This window comes from Macrotis lagotis, chromosome X (assembly GCF_037893015.1).
Source record: "Macrotis lagotis isolate mMagLag1 chromosome X, bilby.v1.9.chrom.fasta, whole genome shotgun sequence".
Lineage (NCBI taxonomy): Eukaryota > Metazoa > Chordata > Mammalia > Peramelemorphia > Peramelidae > Macrotis > Macrotis lagotis.
In genome coordinates this window covers 250,025,079-250,041,339 of record NC_133666.1, presented here as the reverse complement: position 1 = coordinate 250,041,339, position 16,261 = coordinate 250,025,079, and the positions used below count along the sequence as shown (strand labels likewise).

The 16,261-nt window shown below is 36.2% G+C and overlaps 1 protein-coding gene across 4 annotated transcripts in view; it reads left to right on the top strand.

Moving 5' to 3' along the window:
* HOMER1 (homer scaffold protein 1) overlaps positions 1–16,261 on the top strand; it is a 147,543-nt gene that overhangs the window by 112,783 nt on the left and 18,499 nt on the right. For 2 of the 4 annotated variants that reach the window (XM_074201365.1, XM_074201368.1), the window contains one exon: positions 13,549–13,626. The exons of the other annotated variants lie outside the window; for them this stretch is intronic. In XM_074201365.1, coding sequence (XP_074057466.1) covers positions 13,549–13,626 — 78 coding nt within the window. The remainder of the gene's footprint in view (positions 1–13,548; positions 13,627–16,261) is intronic. 4 annotated transcript variants of the gene reach the window in all.

Below are 16,261 nucleotides of genomic sequence, written 5' to 3'. Positions count from 1 at the left end.
CATCTGGAGTAAGAAGGAGGGGGGAGCAGGGGGAAGGGGTGGGGATGTGAATAAAGGAGGAGAGGATGGACCATGGGGGGAGAGTGGTCAGATATAACACATTTTCTTTTTTACTTCTTGCAAGGGTCTGGGAATGGAAGGCCTGCCCAGGACCACAGGGCCAGGTGGATTTTGGGCCTAAGGGGTGGTATGGGGGCTCAGGGCTTCTTGGCCCCAGGACCAGGGATCTGTCTGCTGTGCCACTCAGCGACCCTACAGCAGAGTCATAATGAAAGGAGAGAGAAAATAGAGTACATGGTAGTGGAGAAATAAGAAAGGAGGGCATTGCGATCAGCAATGGCAAAGGTGGAAAAATATGAAATAACTTTTGTGATGGACTTATCATAAAGAATGAGATCCACCCATGACAGAGTTGTTGGTGTTGGAACAAAGACTCAAGCACATTTTTTGTTACGATTATTTGGGGGAGGGTGCAGGGCAAGTAGGGCTGGATGGCCTGCCTGGGGCCACATAGCAGGGTGATCTTTGGGTGTCTGGGGCCGGATTTGGACCCAGGTGCTCCTGGCTCAAGGGCCAATGCTCTGTCTGCCACCCAGCCACCCCTACTATTATTACTATTTTATTTTATTTTGGGTCTTTTTTTTCTTTCTTTCTTTCTTTTTTTTTTTTTTGGTTTTTGCAGGGCAGTGGGGATCAGGTGGCTTGCATGTCACATGGCTGGGTGATTGTTGGGTTTACGAGGCTGGATGTGGACTCCGGTGCTCGTGGCTCCAGCGCTGGTGCTTCGTCCATTGCGCCACCTGGCCATACCTACAATTATTACTATTATTCTTTTTTTATTTTAATTTTTTCTCTCCCCTTTACTTTTTTCGACCAAACAAGTCTATCTATATTCATGGGGGAAGGAGGGGTATTTTGTTTACTTGTAAACAAGAATATTTTATTAATGTAAAAAAACATTTGTACAAAATGAGAATAAAAAAAAATTTAAAAAAAAAGATATTTAGATAACTGCATCTCTCTATGACCAACTCCAGATTACCTCTAGTGATGGAAAGGAGTAATAAAAAGGTAATGTATTAAGTATATGGCCATTTTCTAGTTTTCATTTTTTTTAGGTAGGAAAAATTTTATAACTGTCTTTGGAAGGAATTTTGTGCTTTTAAATGTGAGTGTGCACAATAAGATCATTAATAATAAAGGTTGATAAATTTTACCATGATAAATATGAATTAAACATATTTATGAATGAATAAGGAGTTTTACAATTTTAGTAAATTCAAACTCACTGCTAAAGTTTTGCCAAATATGCCAGTGTGCATTAATAAGTTTATGATTGTTCAGTCATTTCAGTCATGTCCAATTCCCTGTAATTCCATTTGAGGTACTTAAATGGTTTGTTATTTCCTTCTCATTTTACATTTAAGGAAACTGAGGCAAACAGGATAAAGTGACTTGCCCAGGGTCACACAGCTAGTAAGTATCTGGTGTCAGATTGGAACTCATGAAAATGTGCCTTCCTGACTCCAGACCTACTATTCTACCCACCAGACCGTTATTCAGTTGTAATCAGTCACATCCGTTTGTTTCTGGCAAATTAATGTGACAAATATTCTCTTTTAAACATATTGCATTCCTATCATATTTGTAATTTGTGTGTTTCCTGTTGTTGTTTTTTTTTCAAAAGACCTATGCAAATTTCTTTGCCTTTCTCAGTTCTTGGAGAGGGCCTCCAGCTTAACTTGTCCATATCTTGTTTGGATGTAGATGTTTACATGTTTTCTCCTAAATTAGTCAGTGAGGCCCTTAAGAACAAGGACTGGTTTTGCCCTTATTTGTGCCTTCAGGAGCTAGTTCACTGTCTGGTATATATATAAAAGGAGTTTAATAAATGATATATAAAAGGAATTTAATAAATTTAATTAATACTGATTGCCTGTTATCCTAGTATTACATTTCTAACTTTGTCCCGGTTTACTCTCTGCTCAGCCATACTTTGACGGGTCTGCCCCCAAACATGCATTTTAAACCATTTCAATTCTCTATAGCTAGAATGCCCTTCTTTCTCCTCTTTATCGATGAATTTCTAATGAAATTTTAAAATGCAACTAAATTGTTCATTCCTTTGGGACTCACATAACTGTTCATTTCTACTTCTCAATTGCATTTAACTGAAAAATATTACCTGCAGTTATTTGTAAACACAAAAGCATCTATATCAAGTTGAAAGGTTATATCTGCTAGAGTAGTCAAAATGACTAACATAAATATTATGCTTTGAATTTTATGTCTTGCCTTTGATTTGATGAAACAGCACATCCCTGTCAGGTAGGTGTGGCACATATTAATATATGTATTTTACAGTTGAGGAAACTTTGATTTTCAGAGGGTAATAATGTGCCTATGGTCACTAAGAATCTGAGGCTAGATTTGAACCTAGACTTTTGTAGAGACCAGGTCCAGACCAATCATGGTGTCTAAGTAGACACAAAGAAGCAATTCAATAGGAACTGCCTAAAAATGCCCTTGTTTAGATAGTCTATAGTCAACCTTGGGGAAGCTAGGTTGGGGCTAGCACACTTGGTGTCAGGAAGACTTAGCTTCATTAGTTTAAATCTGACCTTAGACACTAACTGGCTGACCTTGGGCAAGTCACCTAACTCTTGATTGCCTCAGTTTCCTCATCTATAAAAGGAACTAGAGTAGGAAATGACAAACCACTACAGTGTCTTTGCCAAGAATATCCCAAATGGGATCTTGAAGAGTTGAACACAACTAAAATGACTCAACAACAAATAATCAATCTCACAATCAAGAATGATGAAGGTCCTTGAATCCACATGTCACATAAAGATACATTAGCACTTATTGAGTATCTGTTATATGCTAAATACTGTCTTTAACACTTTACAAGTATCTCATTGGAAGTCATTTAGCCTGGAGAAGAGAAGACTCAATGGACACATTCTAGTTACCTTCATATATACAAAGGGATGTCATAATGATGACAGAGTAGATTGGTTTTGTTTTACCCCTTAGGGCAGAGTCAGGAGCAGTAGGCAGAAATTAGAAAGATACAAAATTAGGCTTAATTTCAGGAAGAGCTTCTTAACAATTAGAAATGTCCAGAAATGGAATAGGTAGTGGGCAAGTGAAAATGTTCTAGAATTTCCCTCCAAATTTTTGGGAGTAAATGCTAGGTAGCCACTTGTCGGATTTCTCAGGGTTGGGATTGTGTACAGATTAAATGAAATGACTGCTAGGTCCCTGCCTTCCCGTAGTATATTTCCCTCTTTCTAAAAATGAAAAAACAGACAAACTAGTTAGCCAAAGTTTGACTGCTAATGAAGCATTCATATATAATGTTCATACATGATCCATAAGAAAAAGTTCATGCACAGTCCTTATTTGTAATCTTTTAACACTCTGACTATATGATGCTCTTTTCTTTTTCTGAATGAGACTAAACAATACCCTGTAACCACCTTATTTTTTTTTCTTAGATTTTGCAAGGCAATGGGGTTAAGTGGCTTGCCCAAGGCCACAGGGCTAGGTAATTATTAAGTGTCTGAGGTCGGATTTGAACTCAGGTACTCCTGACTCCAAGGCCAGTGCTCTATCCACTGCGCCACCTAGCAGCCCACCATTTATTTATTTGTTTATTTGTTTTATTTGTTTGTTTGTTTGTTTATTTATTTATTTATTGGTTTTTGTGAGGCAATGGGGTTAAGTGCCTTGCCCAAGGCCACACAGCTAGGTAATTATTAAGTATCTGAGACCGGATTTGAACCCAGGTACTCCTGACTTCAGGGCCAGTCCTTTATCCACTGCGCCACCTAGCCGCCCCCCTCCCCATATTTTCTAAGAGAAAAATAACTGTTTGGAATGCTGGGAGAAGTTAAATGTCTTAAAGACAAACTGGATCATCTGCCGTGTTCAAATTCACAAATCCTGTTTCAATTCTTTCATCCAGTCTTTAGTGTCTTCACTAAAGGAATTTAGGTGGCATGATAGAATTGGAGTCAAGAGGACTTATTCAAATCCTATCTCAGTCACTTAATAGTTGTGAGACCCTGGGCAAGTCACCTAACTCTGCCTCAGTTTCCTCATCTGTAAAATGAACTGGAGAAGGAAATGAAACCACTCCTGTATTTTTGCCAAGAAAACCCCAAATGATATCATGAAATTGGATTCAACTTTGGGCAAGTCACATCTCTTGACCTCAGTTTCCTTATCTGTAAATGATAATAATAGTATGTAACTTCAAAGGTTTTTGTGAGAACCGAATAAGCACATATAAATGCTAACTTTTATGTTGATGACTGCAAATCAAAGAATTTTTATGAATTCTTTATGTTGGGCTAATATAATATAGGTGAATTATATTGGATATTTGTTTCTAGTATTTAATATGTTTTTAGTGTCATGTAAAAGACCAGACCATACTGTGTTGACTTTTTAATTGTTCAGCTTCCTGTTTTTCTTGTATGACTCTCATTACATTATGAACTTTTTGAGGGCAGAGATTTTTTTTTGCCTTCCTCCCAGTGTTGGCATATCATAATCATTATAAACATTACTAAATGTTTATTGACTGGTTGTGATTAGTCCTTCCTTGACTGTGGATCTTCCTCAAGGGTTCCATCTATTGTACTGAGGATCTTTTTCTAGATCCCTGTATAATCAAATACTAGAGAGGGAGCTGTACAGCACTGTATAGGATAGGATTTGGAGTCAAGAAAACCCAAGTTCCAATCCTGCCTCAGAAGCTTACTAGTTGTGTGACTTCGAGGCAATCAGATGACCTCTGTCTGTCTCAGTTTCATCAGCCTGAGGCTAGATTTATATTATCATGTTATATTGTATTATAATATTATATTATTATATTAATTATATTATGTTATGTTATATTGTTATATTATGTTATATTATATCATTAAGATAATAATAGCACCTATGTCAGATTATTGTGAGGATCAAATGAAGTAATATAAGTAAAGAATTTTGCAAACCTTAAAGCACTGTTTAAAAACATTATTAATTGCAGTGGTGATAGTGTTAGAGTACATAGGGCTATCTAGTCTGTTATCTTATAACTGACTCACCCCCTTTTCCTGTAGCCTGTGTCTTCTTTCACCTACCTATGATGTAGCCATCACATTCTAAATAGCTGGATCTGAATTTACTTATTGGAGAATTTGTGTCTGAAGTTCCCTTTGGAAACTTCTGAGGCTTCCAGAGTGCCTGTGTCTCTTAAGGAGGACAGGCTTCAGGCTTTTTTCAAGGCCTATGTTGGCCTAGTGATAAGATGATTTGAAACTAGGGGCAGCTAGATGGCATAGTGGATAGAGCACCAGTCCTGGAGTCAAGAGTTCAAATCCAGCCTTAGACACTTAATAATTACCTACTGTGTGACTGGGCAAGTCACTTAACCCCACTGCCTTGCAAAAACCAAAAAAAAAAATGATTTGAAACTTTGCTATGAAGTTCAATTTATTGTTTGTATATTTTCTCAGCCCCTCCCTCCCATTAGGCTTTATAAGCTCTTTGAAAACAGATTTTTTTTTCTTTTCTTTATATCTCCCCAAACATGACCTGTCTGGATCACAATAGGTACTTAACAAATATTGACTGATTAAAAAAAATCCTTAATATATCCTTGATTCTTTCTCTTCCTCATTAAAACAGCCAAGGTAACAATGAGGATGAAGGAGAGTGTTTCAGTAGTTAAAAGGAGAAAAAACTTCTAGCTCACCTTCTTCCTTTGACTCTTGGGATAGTATCAAGTAATTCATAAGTGGTGGAAAAGGGCTGACCCCACTCTACCCTGGTTTCATTTTCAAGGAGCAGCCAGAGTAGCAGGATACCACTAGACCAGCTTGTTTCTGGGGCCCTTGGCTGCCTTTTATACTTTGTATCTCTTTTCCTGACTAATTGTTTGAGCATCATTCTGAAGGTAGATTTTTGTCTAGGACTAGACTTGAAGTCATGTCAAAATGAGCTTTAGGAGAGTTCTTTTGTGTCTAAGAAATAAATACCTATCCCTTATCTAATTTATGCTGTATACTGGATACCTTTCTACTTCCCATTTTGGTTGTATCTACACATGAGCCAACAGCCCAAGCCTTAAACAAGTTTGTTTGGTATTTTTCCCCCTGGGGGAATATAAAAAGGAATGTACTAGTAAATGTTAAAAAGTTAACTTTCCTGGGAAATAAAGAAATAAAAGAGAAGGAAGGAAAGGAGGAAATATTATAAAATTTAAAAATATTTCTGAGTTCTCAAATTCACACTCACCAAGTAAATAGCTATACTCCTTCATTGTTTGCTGAAGAGATATTTTAAAAAACCTCTAATGTCAAGTTCACAAAGAAAGAAAGGAAGGAAACACTTTCACAATGTGGAAGATAATGATTTCTCATATAGACTACTATAGTGATGGCATTCTGGAGTTCAGTGGTTATTTAAGGATCTCTGACATCTCTGAATTCATCTTGTGTTCCTTGTGGACTCAGGGCCCCCAAAATTCATGTTGTAATATTATTGTTCATGTTGTGTCTTTGGTAGGTTTGGTATTTTTCCTTTTTAATTATTATAACTACTGCATTATTACTATTTTCTCCACCACTTTGTTAAACATAGGTAATCAACCAAACAACATAAATCAAGTCTTGATTTGTAGGGTCTATTGATTTCTGAGGTATAAATACTGACACTGAACATTTAACAGGAGGTCTTCTAGAGCTGATTAGAGCTAACCCCAGCACACCTCCATATGTAATAAACCAAAAAAATACAAGATACAGCAATCTAACTTTTGTTTTTGGAGATGAGGTTTCCCCTAGGACTGAACTTTGTGCATGGGTCCAGAACAGAGAAGTCTCTTATTAAAAAAGAGAGGACCCAGTGTCCCAGCTCTCTGACCCAATAGTAAGTCTTCATGTTAAAAATATAGAGCACTGACCCTGGAGTGATGAGGATTTGAGTTCAAATCCAGTCTCAGATACTTGATACTACCTGAGTGACCTTGGGCACAGCTCCATTACTGTACAAAAAACAAATTTAGCCAGTTCCAGCTTATTGAGTGAACCACCAATGTGGCATACTTCTATCACGATTTATGGCAAACTAAATATATTCAATATTTTTATAACCTCTAGTTGAAGAAAATTGGATTTTTTTCCCCTCCTAGACTTTCTTATCTTTAGTATTCCTTGTGCTGTTCCCATCTTGCTATTCTACCTCTTTGATGGTAGAAAGTATGTGGTTTGTCTATCCTTAGGGAATTAACCTAATGAAGTGATCAATGTCCCAATGTATAAAAGCAGGAAATCATTTGTTTTATAAGAATCACACCCAAAGACCCTGGTGGAACATGTTCTACAAGCCTAACAGGAAGCATGAGCTGTGACCATAGTGACTGGTAGCAAGGTGGAAATCACTTGGCCTTTTAAATAGCACCCTTCTCCCATATCCTGAGGGGTTAGTGATAGGAGAATGCCAACTGTTTGTGCTAAACTGCATGCAGGGAAAAATACAGCAGAAGTGGGTCAGAGGAGGACATAAGGAAAAACACCAGACTTACCAGAGAGACAGCATCGACAATGTATGTTTTCAACAGGAGTTTTTGGGGGCCCTGAGTCCAAGATGAACACAAAATGAACTCAGATATGCCAGGGAGATCCTTAGATGACTACTGAATTCTAGATTGTCATAACTAATTGTAGTCTTGTATGAGAGGTCATTATCTGCCTCATGATGAATGTGTTCCCTTCTTTTGTTTGTGAACTTGACATTGGAGGAATTTTTTTTTAATATGTCCTCTGCAAACAATGTAGAAGTATAGCTTTTTACCTGGTGAGAGGAAATTTGAGATCTCAGACATTTTAAACTTTTTTGCAAATTTAATTTAAATCAAAACCTGACATGTCTCTTACCTACCTTTTTCTGTACCCCAATAAAAAAGAAAGAAAAACAAAGTCCTTGTATAAATAAATATGGACATATATATGTGTGTGTTTAGATAGATAGATATATGTGTATATATATATATTTATTTATTTTATACATATCTGTTTATATATAGTCAAAAAAATGAATTCCTGCATTGGCTATGTCATTCACATATGCATTCGTTCAATCATTTATTTGAAGTTTGTAACCTCTTTGTCAGAAAATGGGCACCATGGTTCATTATGAATTCTGGTTGATCCCTGAAGTAATCATAGGTCCTCTGTCTTTCAAAATTATTTGTCTTTATAATAATTTTATTGTTTGCACTGTTCTGGTTCTATTCACTTTAATCTGCATTAGTCTATACAGTTCTTCCCAGGTTCCAAAGTCATTTCTTATGGCACACTAATAATTTTTCACATTCACATGCCATAACTTGTTTGGCCAGTTACTCTCTCAGTAGTCAGTTGTCACCACAAAAAGAACTGCCATACATATTTTTGTACATATGGTTCTTTTCCTTTTTTTCTGGTCTCTTAGAATAAAGACATAGTACTAATTTTGCTGGACCAAAAAATATGCACAATTTAATAATTTTTTGCTTTCCAGAACTACTAAACCAGTTCACAACTCCACCAATAGTATATTAATGTATCAATTTTCCCACAGTTTCTCTAGCATTTGTCATTTTCTCTTTTTTTTGACAGTTTTGTCAATGCAATGAATGTGAGGTATTATCTTGACTTTATTTTAAATTTCATTTCTCTACTGATTAGTGATTTAGAACTGTTGATAGTTTGGATTTCTTCCTTAGAAAACTTCCAGTTCATACCTTTTAAATCATTTGTCAATTAGGGAATGGCTCTGATTCTTACAAGTTTGATTCATTTCCATAGATAGGTAGGTAGATGGAAAGATAGATAAACAGAGAAATCTGTATCAGAAAACTTGCTACATAGATTTTCTATGTATCTGCTTCTCTTCTGATTTTAGCTGCATTGAATTTGTGTAAAAACTAAAAGTTTTATGTAATCAAAATTGTCAATTTTCCTTAAGGCATCCTTTATAATCCCTTGTTTGTTAATGAATAATTACACTTCCCCATCCGTAATTCTAATAGGCAATTTCTTTCTTGTTCCTCTCATTTGTTTATGATATCATGCTTTATGTTTAAGTTTATATACACACCTGTCTGGAGCTAATCTTGATATTTGGTGTGACAGATTGGTACTATCCTAATTTCTGCTAGACTGCCTTGCAATTGTTTTTTAAATAGGTTTAGTCATGGTGCATTCTTACCCTGAGAACACTGGTCTATGGATTTAACAAATTCGAAGCTACTATATTGTTTGCTTGAGTATATGGGAATTGGATCTTAACAGGATATCTGCTGCACAGACTGTGAAGTGGAGATTTCAGACCTTTGTAAGAGTGACTGAACTTGGGAATTTATCTTTTAATTTTTATTCCATTCTAGTAAATGTGTTCTAACTTGTAATGTAAGCACATGCTTCTTTTTTGAGTAACACAAAGTTGAGAGGGAGATTAGGATGTGGGTGAGAATATGGGTCAAATAAATTATGATAATCTTAATAGCTCCCTTGCATATCATTAAATGATATGATAGAACTTGGACTAGAACAGTTCTCCAGACTTTAGAACAATTTCTAAAGCATGAGTGAGTGAACAAATGATTGAGGTGGTAAGGGGAAGGGGTTTACCAAACGGTAAAACTTTGACTAATGGAGAAATTGCCTATTGAGTACCTGACTCTGGGAAGTACATAACAATGTCCACCCATCATTCTACATGATGCTAATGTAAGACAAGTGGTTCTGTTAAGAGAACTTCCTTCACTCTATATTTTAATATAATAGCTTAGACAAAATATTACGTTGTGAATTTGTCATAGATAGAGGCCAAAGCTGGAGCCAGGAAATTTGTGTACTTCCTTCAACACAACCTAGGTAGATGACCACAGACAAGTCATTGAACCTGTCAGTATGCTGGTAAGTTACTGAAGAATTTTCTATCTCATTCAATAGACAATTTCCCTGCAAGTCATTCCCCACATTGATGAAATCATATCTCCAAACTTCCTACAAAGATTTAGAGATTTCAGGATTAATTTTCCTTCAATGACCCGTTTTTGAAGGAAATTCCCATTCATTTGTAGCCTCTAGCATTGAATTGAGTTAATGTATGGACAGGTTGAAATACTCCTTTGTGTCTTTGAATAAATTACTTACAATACTCAGTAATGGAAAAAAACAGATCTGAGGGTAATTGATACACTGTCTGCAAAGATTACATTCAGAGGCCCCTGGGAATCAAGAGAAATGTAATTATTTCATTTGGTATATTAAAAAAAAACCCAACCAACTGTTTTTCCAGAAATCTTTTCCCTCTAGTAGTATAACTTAATATAATGTTATGAATAAATCTCTCAGAAAAGCCTTGTTTGTTTTGTTCTTCAATTTTCAGTTTTTATGTGAGATGAAAATAGCACAAATATTGATTTTTAGAATGTTGTCCATGAGACTAAATAAAGAATGTGATACTAGGTAAAGGATATTCCTCTTTTCTGCCCCCTTCTCTTTTATTATAAGAATGCCACAGAAATTCTTTGTGCTCTGCCCTTTTCTTGGGAATACTGGAGATCTGAAATGGATTACAATTTTTAATTACATCAATAAAGTGATTAGAGCATTTCAGACAGAAAGAGATTACTGAATTCTCCCCACCTACCCCAACCCCACTCCCCCTCTGCTCTTCCTCCTGTCCCACATCTTTTTCTTTTTTTAGTTTTTGCAATGCAATGAGGTCATTAAGTGTCTGAGGCCAGATTTGAACTCAGGTACTCCTGACTCCAAGGCCAGTGCTCTATCCACGGTGCCACCCAGCCGCCCCCACACTAATAATTCTGAGGAAGAATAGCCTGTTGGAAGATGGCAAAAATAATCCCTTTTGGAGAGCCGTGGGAGGAAAAGGAGAATGGGCTTCCATATCTGCCAATAGGCCACTCCTCAACCACTGGGCCACTTTGAGAACATGACTCCAGGCATCTCCTAGCCCTCTGCTAAGGCAGATTGTTTTCTATGTTCTCCTCTTCAACATATAAAAATGAAGCTCTAGTAGAGATATTTAAGCACCTTGGAGGCTCAGAAACTAGTGGAAGGTCAATCTTTCTGTTTGACTTCAAGATGGTGTGGTGTTCCTTCCTGAACCAGAAAGGGAGTTTCATGCATTAAAGGATGAATTTATGGTTTATAGGCAAAACATTGGTTTTTTTTATTCCAGTTTTGTGTAGTTCTAGTTCATTCTCTCTCTCTCTCTCTCTCTCTCTCTCTCTCTCTCTCTCTCTCTCTCTCTCTCTCTCTCTCTCTCTCCTTTCTGTTCTCTCCTTCTTTTCCCCTTCCTCTCTCCCTCATTCTCTATAGCTCCCTTCTTTTCTCTCCATCCCCCATTAAAAAAAATCAACTTGAAAACCTGATGACAAAAATCTTATCTTGTGAGCATATACCTTATCTTGCTCTGACTGACTAACAAAACCTGTATTCAGAACAAATAGTTTAAAGTATTTAAAGAAAGAACTTTGGTTTTATTTCAAATCATAAGACAGACAATTTGGGCGAAATAGATTGAAATAAAATGTAATAAATTTAATTTAAAAATCAAAAGTCAGAAAAATGTCAATTCTTTGTTTTGTTAAGAAAAAAAATCTTTTTATATGTCCTTAATATAAAACTGTAATTATATAATGATCAGTAATAACTAGCCTTGAAAGGTTTGCAATGCTTTTAAATATGTAAATCATTTAATCATCACAACAATTAGGGAGATGATCATAGTTATTGCCATCTCCATTTTATAGATGAGAAAACTAAGACTGAGAGAAGTTAAAGGGATTAGCCAAGGGTCTCACAGTTTCTGCCAGAGGTCAGGTTTGTACTTAGTCTTCCTGACTCCAAGACTAGCACTTTATACTCTGCATCACCTAGTTGTTTTTGAAACTCTTAGTTAAATGTACTCTTCATTTTTAGAAGCTATTTACATACTCTTTACTTTTAGTCTGTCATTTTTGTGTAGTATAGATTATTATCATAAATTTACTAATTCAGATTATAATTTAATAAAAAATGAGCAACAGGGTTTCAGGGTGGTTAGAGAGCCAGCCTTGTCTTAGATTCAAATTGTCCCTTTGACATATACTTTCTCTGAGAGCTTTAGCTAGTCCTTTATCCTCTGTCTGATCCAGACAACTCTATGTGACTAAATTACTGATAAGTTACCCACCCCATCCTTTTAGGGGAAGGAGCCCACACTTATAAGTTCCTTTTAAAGATAAAAATCACAAGTCAATGACAAATAATATTTGTGAAGGCAGCATATCTCTCTAATTCAATTGTAGCCATACTTATTTATCAGCTATAAAGAGATACAAAGAGAAAGAGAACAAAAATAAGACATTTAAGTTGTTTTATTTAACCAAATAAGCTTATGCATTTTGAGTTGTCACATAAGGAACTTAAAAATTCTGGGTCATGGCTTTAGTATTACTCTTACCAATAGACTCAATGTAGTCTATTCATTTTTTCAATTTCGTATTAATTTCTACATTTAGAATGATAATTCAAAGCAATTCATGTTTTACCTACAAAAGAAATTACTAGGGGGCAGCTGGGTGGGACAATGGTTAGAGCTCTGGCACCAGTAGGATCTGAGTTCAAATTTGACCTCAGACACTTAATAATTACCTGGGCAAGTCACTTAACTCCAGAAAAGAAATTACTGTTACCCAGATTAATTACTCCAAGAACCTGTGGTGAAGATAGGTATTAAAGTTATTTCTGCCATGTCACTGGGTAGAGCAGATGTACTTTAAAACTTTATTAGCATTAGGCATGTTGATTAGTCGATTAGTTCTTGTCCTTCGTTATCAAAGAAGACCAAAATAAGATCACTATATTAGAAATGAGTTATGATGTGTCCAGCTGTGGCTGATCAGACTGCTAAGAGCTTGGAGTGAATGCTCCACAACAACTTGGACTCATGTGAACACCTGGGGTGGTGGGTATTCTAAACTTGCATGTTGCATTTCCTTTGAGCTGCTTCAATTCTGCCTTCCTCATGGAATTTAGCAACAGAGCTGGGTGAGTCTGTGCCAGTGTCTCCCATGCTGCTCAATGAATTCCAAAGTTCTTAAAGGACATTCAGGCTATTCTAGTATTACTTCTGACACCCAGTAAGCACTTGCTGTGTGTGAGTTCTCCATAGAATAGTCTTTTTGGCAAGCTTACACCTGGCATTCTAACAATGTGGTCAGCCCATTGTAGCTGTACTCTCTGTAGTAACATTTAACAGCTTGGAAGTTTAGCTCGAGAAGGGACCTCAGTGCCTGGTGTCTTCTCCTGCCAGGTGATCTACAGAATCTTCCTAAGACAATTTAAATGGAAGTGATTCATTTTCCTGGCATGGTGCTTGTAGACCATCCACGTTTCAGAGACATAGCAATGAGGTCAGCACAATGGCTCTGTAGTCCTTCAGTTTGGTAGTCAGTCTAATACCTCTTCTCTCCCATTCTTTCTTTTGGAGTCTCCCAAATACTGAGCTAGCTCTGGCAATGCGAGTGTCAACCTCATTGTGTACCTCCTTGGATAGGACACTGCCAAGGTAAGTGAACTTGACCACAGGAATTAAAACTTTTGCATTTACTGTAATTGATGGTTTTCCATATGGATGGTGTGGTGCTGGCTGATGGAGCACCTGTGTTTTCTTGGTGTTAATTAATAGACCAAAATGAGCACCAGCAGCAGAAAATTGATCCATACTTTTTTGCGTCTCAGCTTCAGAAGCTGCATTGAGTACACCATCTGCAAACAGAAAGATCATATATCAACACTCCCTTTGGTTTGGTCTTTGTAACCTTTTCAAGTAGGAGCTGTAATAAGGTTGATTGATACATAACTCTGAACAAAACAAAATCTTATCCTCATATAACTAATTAGAATAAAAATTTTCTCCTTTCATGTTAAATATTTTTATATGCACTGAATGTTTATTTTTCTCTCATATAAGATGCCTAGCTTTAGTTGTATATTCTCTTGAGTTCTTTTTTTCCATGATTTTAAATAATTTAGTGAAGCAGCAAGAACTTCCAAAGAGACCTGGAGCTAAAGGAAAAAGAACTCTAAAATTACATATTTGATTAAAAGTGCCTTCTAAATGATGTTTTTGGAACAATTTAAGCTTCCTCAGCTTGCTTCTACATCTAAAACCAACAGGAAACCAGTTGGCCATTTTTGAAAGGGAACTATACCAAATAATAAGAACAGATGCTCTGTTCCTTCTGTCCTAATCCCAGTATTCAACCGTGAGATCATGGTGGCATTTCCTGATTCCTTCTGACTCACTGTGTATCCCTCCAGTTGAACAATCCCCATGGACTTCGATGAAAGCATTTGTAGCAAAGTAAAATATCTTAACCTCTAAAGGAATTGAAAAGATTGACTCTCCCAGTTTTAAAAGGGAACATAATAGAATTCAATCTCTTCTCAACTTTTTAAAAAATGACCTTGAAATTAAGACTTTCAAGAAATCTTAGTTACCAAATTAAAACTTTAGTGTTTTATAGAAATATGTTCCTTAGTACATAAGTTACAAACACTAAAAAAAAAATCTCCAAAGGAAGTGTTTTAAGGTTCCTAATGAAAGAATAGAAAACTGATTTTGTAGAAAGAATGAACTAAGGTGTTCTGAACATAAGGATGATCACTTCAGAGAACTCAGATGGGGGAAACAGTGCCTCAAGGCTGCTTCTTTGAAATCTACTATGAAGTGAAATTGTGATAGATATGCTAACAGGAACAGTTTTTATACCTCAGGAATAAAGGAAAAATACTAAGAAGCTACATAGAAAATGAAAAATAAATAAAAGAAAAGTCTACAGAGGATCAAAAACATTTTATTCTCCCAGTTGTATTTTGTACCATATACTATAAAAGCAGATAGCAACATCATTGAAGAAATAAGTCTTAGCCAGAGGATAGGAAGCTGTGTTTACTTAAGACAGTACTTTGGAATTAATATTTTAAGGTCAGTCTTAAAGAGTCTTAAAGAGAAGGAAGGCAAATTTTTAACCTAAGAGGAATAACAAAACAACCTGAATTAGGAAATCATGAATTTATCAACTCCTTAATCAACCTTTTATCTTATAGGGTTTTTGTTTTTTATTTTTCCGTCTTTTTAATTTACCATTTAGGTTTTTTCTTTTTCTCAATTAATGCAAACACAAATTTTCAACCTTTTCTTTTCAATTTTGAGTTTCATATTCTCTCCCCCCCCCCCCATCTCACCCCATCTCTTCTCTACCCTCTTTTCTCCTCGAGTTTTAAAATGTATGAAGCTATATTCTTGTAGCATATGTATTTGAGAGTCAGGAAGTGGACTTGTGATTTCATCACTCTTGAGAGCTATGAATTAGGAAATCATCTTTAATTTCTAGGCTCAGATACGTGTTATATAAGAAAACAATGATTCTAGTTGCTTTGTAGATTACTGTCTTGAAATTCAGGCAATTCTGTTTTTGGAGTTGGCACACTGAAAAGGTCATGAAGCCCATTGAACTCTACCTATTTCTTATTCTCACTGAACTTTATGTGATCTTGGTAATGAATGGGTATTTGAAATGACTTTTATAAAAGACTAGTTGAGCATTTATTTTTATTTTATTTTATCTTTTTAGGTTTTTGCAAGGCAAATGGGGTTAAGTGGCTTGCCCAAGGCCACACAGCTAGGTAATTAATTAAGTGTCTGAGGTCAGATTTGAACTCAGGTTCTCCTGACTCCAGGGCCGGTGCTCTATCCACTGCGCCACCTAACCTCCCCCCAGCCTAGCTGAGAATATACTTGTGGAATGATATTGACTCTGTGTTAAATTTCTTTCTGTCTAGGATCCACTTTTCTGTCTTCCTTCTATAACCTTTGTCACTATTTCCAAAAGCTCCTGAATTACTTGTGTTCCTTTATCTTTGTTATTCCACACCTCTTCAACATGCTAGTAAGCAAGTAGGAGGCATGAAGGATACAGTGAAAGAACTCTGATCCTAGAGTGAGACCTGAGTTCAAATCAGTCCTTAGACACTTAGAAGCTGTGTAATCTTGGACAATTCACTTATGCTCTGTCTGCTTCAGTTTTGTCAACTGTTATATGGGAATAATAAATAACATCTGCCTTCTAGGGTTCTTGTAAGGATCAAATGAGATGATATTTCTTTGTTGTTCTTGTTATTTAGTATTTTATTTTTCC